Source organism: Scyliorhinus canicula, chromosome 19 (assembly GCF_902713615.1).
Source record: "Scyliorhinus canicula chromosome 19, sScyCan1.1, whole genome shotgun sequence".
NCBI classification, from domain to species: domain Eukaryota; kingdom Metazoa; phylum Chordata; class Chondrichthyes; order Carcharhiniformes; family Scyliorhinidae; genus Scyliorhinus; species Scyliorhinus canicula.
The window spans coordinates 40,498,462-40,505,468 of NC_052164.1; the positions used below are offsets into that span (position 1 = coordinate 40,498,462).

The 7,007-nt window shown below is 41.2% G+C and overlaps 1 protein-coding gene across 1 annotated transcript; it reads left to right on the forward strand.

The window, feature by feature from the left end:
* The first annotated feature begins 4,462 nt into the window (after nucleotides 1-4,462).
* On the forward strand, nucleotides 4,463-6,282 carry LOC119954005 (interferon beta-like). Its single transcript, XM_038778783.1, has 4 exons — nucleotides 4,463-4,594; nucleotides 4,905-4,994; nucleotides 5,842-6,075; nucleotides 6,184-6,282. Exons 1-4 carry the CDS (start codon nucleotides 4,463-4,465, stop codon nucleotides 6,280-6,282), a joined length of 555 nt encoding a protein of 184 aa, XP_038634711.1.
* Nucleotides 6,283-7,007: the final 725 nt, after the last annotated feature.

The following is a 7,007-nucleotide window of genomic DNA, read 5'->3' on the forward strand; positions in this document are numbered from 1 at the left end:
AGATTTCCCATCGATATATTTAATGAAGATTGGGAGCAATTGTTATTTATTTAAACATTATTTAAACAACCTTTTAATATTTAATTTATGATTCCAATATTTATTTCTGGATGCACTGTATGTTCATGTTTAATTTTTTTTTAATATTGGTAATTGCGACAGGCGGTGCGAGAAATATATTTCTGGCAGTTTTTGTTCCACAATAGACTGTATCCGATGGCAAAGATGTGCCCCGAATTGAAGTTTCACAATAAATATTTTGAACTTTGAATTTTATGATGTAATCTTCGTTTCCACATCTATGTTCGTGCCCCTTCGATGCTGTTTTGTTCAACTTGTCTGAAATTTTCAATTCATTGGATGATGGAGGCTGTGCGACCCAGGAGGGAGCACCAATAGCTCCGAGCCTGATGTCCCGGTGTTCAAGTCACACCTCCTGTCAGTTTCCTTGTTTCACTCTGCAATGTTTGATTTCTTGAAATCATGTGTAAAGGCAAACAAACATTTATTGGACAGGTCCCGACCATTGAAAATTGTGATTTTTTTTACGGTTCGGTGAATTTTGATTCAGGATTAAACACTTTGGCTAACTTTTACCCGCTACAAAGCGATTGAATTATTCACAACAGAAAGTCTACTAAATAGAAAGAAAGCAAAATTATTGTCGATAAAAAGTAACAAAATCAGAGACCATTTAAACCAGTAACAGCCTCAATATATCGGGAAATACAAGTATGACCAGAAAAAATCAGAGAAAACATTGCTGTGAATCTTAGATTCCCTTTCAGTCGAGGGCAGTCTAACAGAATCAACAGATATTAAGCGGGAGCTAAATTGTTTTGTTGCCATCAATCGACCAGATGTGAACTGATCGTTTTCGGGCCAATGTTTGCCCATTGTTTTCTGACAATGTAACCATTCTTTTTATGGTGGGAAGGATTTCCATTGGGAATTCATCTCATTGCCATGTCCACACACTGATGATCATCTCTTCGCAATAAATGTCATCGTGCAAGCATTTTGTGAGATCCAGTGAAACGCAGTATAACTGCCGTCTGCACTAATTCCCGAATTTCCCCCCAGTGCTACATTATTTTGCTTAGTTTGGTCTTATTGGAGCACATACAACAATGCGTAACATTAAAGCAACATCATTTTAAAATATGTATACTATTGTGAATACATATAGTGAATAGAAATTCGGCACTGCCACATTATTGTCATTTTCCATCTATTTTGGCCATCTACAATTTTCACTGCTTGTTGCCCCTCCCCCCATTATCGACACAACAATATAGGATTGGTTTATGGAAAGGTATTTGCCCTCTGCAGTCCAGAATAGTGAAGTAAAGTCGCCATAGCCTCAGATGACCACAGGCTGCTTTGAGGGGGAGAGCTGGCTGGTGGTGACTTAACCTGAGGATCACTACATCTCAGTTAGCGGCAAGGTTGAGAAGGGAAGTGGTGGTGGGGGAAGGGGAGGGTGGTTAATGAATAGTGCTGGACTACAACCAACCAAAGGACGCTGCTCCGCAACCATCCCTGGACTCAATGGTGAAGCAAGCAGGTCAGTCAGAGCGAAATAAAGGTCTGAAAATGTTGCCACTTTCAGCCAGAACTACCAGGTGGATGATCCGTTTTGGCCTCTCCCAGAGGTTCCGAGCACCACAGATGTCAGTCTTCAACTAATTCCATCCACTGCAGGCTGAACGTACTGTGTACAGCAAAGGCTATGAGTCCCGGATAACATCCTGAACGAAGAGGACTGAAGGTTCGATCCTCCGGAGCTAGTCACGGTCCTAGCCAGGATGCTCCACGTTCACTATCATCGCACTAACCCATCATCCCCATCTCTGTTGTCCTCAATGGTTCCCTGTCCCTTCATATACCATGTTTAAAACCCATGTCTCATCCACACTTCCTCAGTGGCTTTTCCTTGCCTTATATGGATTCGTTGGTCTTCTGAGATGGGACTGCCCTTCCTGTCACTTCAGTACTGGCGATAGAACTACAAGCTCCCTTCGGCTTTCTCTTTCTACAGTCCAATCCTGATATTCCTGTGCATATCAATCTCACACAACCCCTCATCAAATTTGTCACCACCCTCCTCTTCCGCAACCCTATGATTGGGCATTCATTTATCAACATAGTGTGTCAATTTGTAAAGGTGCCTGAGGGGGCATTTAAATCTTAAATGAATCACAAAATGCAAATTGTTGTGCTGTACCTGCCAGCTGACATCACTGAACCATAAGGAACATGTTTCTCACGAAGAAACTTTTAAAAATTACATTTTTAAGGGAACACTAATGAGTTAATATTGTCAAATTCTTCACTTACTATTTTGTAATGAACATAAATAATATGGAATATTTGACCATAACCAACCTTATGCATGAAATGCCTTACGTAGTACAGTTGTAAGGCACTGCGAACACATAACACACATTGAGGAATTTATTTTTGAAACGTAAAACAAATTCATATCTTGACGGTAGTTCTACTCTGGCTATTTTTTCCCGTTTCATTTAGAATACGCAATTACTTTTTTCCCAAGTAAGGGCAATTTAGCTTGGCTAATCCACCTACCCTGGACATCTTTTTGTGTTGTGCGGGTGAGACCTACCCAGACACGGAGAGAACATGTAAACTCCATATGGACAGTGAATGCTGTGAACAAGATGCTGTGACTAAGTCATACTGGTGTGCCCAGTTGCTATTCTTGACGTGTGGAAATGGTTTCCCATTTGCTTGCAGGATAAAATAAACAATTACTAATTGTGACTTGAAATGAGGTAGCTGCATTGCAATCATCTCTCCAGAGATTCAATGATACCCTCGTTTTGAATCCCTTACAATTCTCTTAAATGTATTTTTCAATATCTCAACACTTCCAAGCGTTTGGCCATGATGAAAGGCAAAGAATGGAGAAATAAGAGTCGTGAAAGACAATGTTCATTGAATAGTTTCTACTGGAGAGAAACGGGGAGCATCAATGATGAGACCCAAGAGATAGAAGACACATATCGTGTAAATGTGGTGCAAAAACTGTCACAATGATTCAGAAACACAGTAACATTGGCTAATTATATTATGTAATTGAAACTATTAAATATGTTTATTTGACTAAAATGTAGAATATAAGCAAGATTAGCAGGAGACATCCATTTAGTCCTTTCAGTCAACTGTCTATGGCAGATCTTCTATGTCTCATCTCCCTTAACGATTCCCACATTCCATAATATCGTAAAATCTAACATATAATTGATCAATGGCTCAACATCCAGAAACTCCTCGGGTAGAACATTTCAAAGTTTTGCAGCATTTTCATTATTTCATGGGAAGTGTCCATAATTTATTGTTCATCCTTAGCTATCCTTGGATGTGGTGGTACTGACAATTGAATGGGCTGCGTGGCCATTTCAGAGGGCAGTTCGGAGCCGACCACATTGCTGTCGGTCAGGAGCCACATGCAGGCCGCACCAGCTGAGAATAGCAAATTCCCGCTTCCATGAAGGACATTGGTGCATCTGATGTGATTTTATGATAACTAAGGACAGTTTAATGGTAACCCTTAATGCGATTGCTTTTCAATTTCAGGTGCATTAATTGAATGTATATTCCATTATGTCTCCAGTTCTTTAGCCTGCCCCACCAGATTACTGCTCCAGAGAAATTGCCACCACACAATCATTCCCCGTACGTTTCGTGCTTTAGAAATTTCCCCTCAACTTCTTTATAACTGCGGCAGTTACACTTTGTTCGAGATTCTCCGGCAGGGAGATACTTGCCCAATATTTATCTTATCAAATGCTTAAACATTTTACAAGTTCCAATGGTATCACCTCTCATTCTCTTAAATTCCACGGATTGTATGTGCATCTTCTCAATCTCCCATCCCAGGAGTAGGTTTGCTCGTGTATCCCTGCTTAGGTAAAGAGACAGAAACTAATACTTTAAGCATTCTATTAAATGCGCACGCACGCAGTGACCTGAGCAGTTTCCCATGAAAGATTGTTCCGCATTTTAGGGTCATAAAATATATGAAATGATTTTTAAAAAACAATTCCTATCAGAGCCTGGAGTGCAAAGGGGCAACAGATGTGAACTTTTGGGCAAAAGCTTTTGATATCGATGAATATTTTCGCATCCTAACTTATAAGAGAGAATTCTCTCCCTGTTAATTGAGCAGAAAGTGAAAAAGGTTTCAAATTGAAGAAGTCACTCATGGAAAGAGGTTAAAAGATTCCCTGAAAACACATCGCGGTTAGAAGCAAAATCGATCCCTTTCTGTAACGTCAAAGGAATATCCTGGTTTACACCTTAAAATGGACACAGCTCACCCAGGAGGAATACTCCTCAGTCCAACTGCGAAGGAGTTCAGGTCGTGTGAATATTGCGTTCGGCGCTGAACCCGGTCCAGCCACTTTCTATAATTTCTGATCTTTGCTCTTGTTTAAACATGAATTTTCCAAGTGTTTGGGGCGTGTGGACTTTGTTAATCTTGTTACCCGGGGTCTTGAGCCAGGACTGCCTGAGGCTGCAGTTACAGGAAGTCTTCAACAAGGATGCTCAAAATTCCCTGAAGATCATGGTGAGTTTGGACAGAGATCCGGTGATTAGAGTAACGAATTTTAACTCGCAGATCCTCGGGAAAATCCCGGATTCAACCGTTCTGAGAAAAATGTAGAACATCTCCGTGATGGAATACACCATGTAGTATTCAAATGTGGGAGGAATCGTGTGAAAATTATATGAAGAGTGATTCAGTTCTATGGCCAGTTAAATATGTTGTAGGTCAAATCTTTAAGCAAATTGTTGAATGTCTATTCCGCTTTTGGGGAGAATAATTACTGAGAAAGTGTGCTTCGAGCTTGTTCTGACATTATTCTCCCCTGTTGTAGGGAGGACCCTTTCCATTGGAGTGCAAAACAACGAGAGAATCGCTGAGAACCAAATCTCTGAACCTGCACCATCTCGTCAAGAGGTTACAGGTGAGTGTGCACGTTGTAAACTCTCTGACCATCCTGCTAATACTGTCAGGCGTAATAGTCATGTGGGGAAGGCAGCGAGATCCTCAACAATGAGAACAATGTTGATTTCCGTAAAATTCCTACAATGCAGAAGGGGGCCATTCATCCCAAGGAATCTGCACTGACCAGCTGAAAGAGCGCCCCCCCCCCCTGGTCCACTCCCCAGCCCCATAACATCCCTGGACAGCAAGAGGTAATTTAACGGTCAATCCACCTAACCTGCACACCTTTGGACTGTGGGAGGAAACCGGAGCACCCAGAGGAACCCCACGCACATACCGGGAAAACATGCAAACTCCACACAGCCAAAGTCGAAATCGAACCCAGGTTCCTGTGCTAATCACTGTGCCACTGAGAAATTCTAATGTTGAGCCTTTTGGGGATGAACTTTGTAACCTGTAATCCTGCTAATACTGGAAGGCGTAATAGTCATGTGTGTGTGGTGGTGGTGGTGGTGGGGGCGCCGGGGTGGGGTGGGGGGAGGAGGGCGGTGTACCCACCTCCGCAAAAATAAGAACCAGGAGTCCAAAATTTTAATGTTGAATGATTGGGGGGACAGACGGACCAGCTGCCGAACAGTTTGATATTCTTCTCTCTATTTACCCCAAATTGCTAACAGTATCAGGTTAGCTAATCAAAGGGGAAGATACCAGTAACCAATTTGAGACTGATCAAATTGTCACCAGCAATAGCGATGCCGACCTTTTCAAATCGAGCTCCTTACAGATTTGCCGATGCACGTGTCAATTAAAATAACCAGGTCAAGGAGAAATATCCTTTCTAATGTCATTGTGTATATTTTCCTCAGACACAGGACAGGATCCAGATTGTCCATCAGACCCTACGTCACATCAGCAAGATCTACAGCATGAACCTGGCCTCAGTCACCTGGGCCCGGGACAAGGTGGAACATTTCCGGCTTCTCCTGGACCGACAGCTCAGTCAGCTGGAAGAATGTGTCAGGAAACCGGGATCCAGTCTGAGGAGAAACTCCGCCATTCACAATTACTTTCGGAAATTGGAAAAGTTTCTCAATCAGGAGGTGGGACAATTGCTAATTGACTGAGTGATTACTGGCTTGTAGATCATTTCAACCCATTGGAATCTGTTCATTCTCTAATACATTTTCCCCAATGTTTCCATTTTTCAGGGATTCAGTGACTGTGCCTGGGAAATAATCCGCACTGAGACCAGGGCCCGATTACAACAGCTCCTTTTCATAACGGCACAAATCAGCAGAAGGAATTAAAGATTTCCCATCGATATATTTAATGAAGACTGGGAGCAATTGTTATTTATTTAAACATTATTTAAACAATTTTTTGATATTGAAGTTTTGATTCCAATATTTATATCTGGCTGCATTGTGTATTCATATTTATTTTTTTAAATAATATTGGTAATTGCGAGAGACGGTGCGAGAAATATATTTATAACCGTTTTTGTTCCACAATAGGCTGTATCTGATGGCAAATTTGTGCCCCGAATTACAGTTTCACAATAAATATTTCGAACTTTGAATTTTATGATGTAGTCTTCGTTTCCACATCTATATTCGTGCTCCTCCGGTGTGTTGTTGTTGATTTTGTCTGAGATTTTCAATTAATTGGATGATGGAGGCTGTGCGGCCCAGGAGGGAGCACCAATAGCTCCGAGCCTGATGTCCCGGGGTTCAAGTCCCACCTCCTGTCAGTTTTCTTGTTTGACTCTGCAAAGTTTGATTTGTTGAAATGATGCGTAAATATAAACAAACATTTATTGGAGAGACGCCGACAATTGAAAAGTTAGATTTTTAACGGTTGTTTAATTTTGATTCAGAATTAAACACTTTGGCTAAATTTTACCCGCTGCAAAGCGATTGAATTATTCACAACACGAAGTCAACTAAATGTAAAGAAAGTAAAATTATTGTCGATAAAAGGTAATAAATTCAGAGCCCATATAAACCAGTAAGAACTTCAATATGTCGAGAAA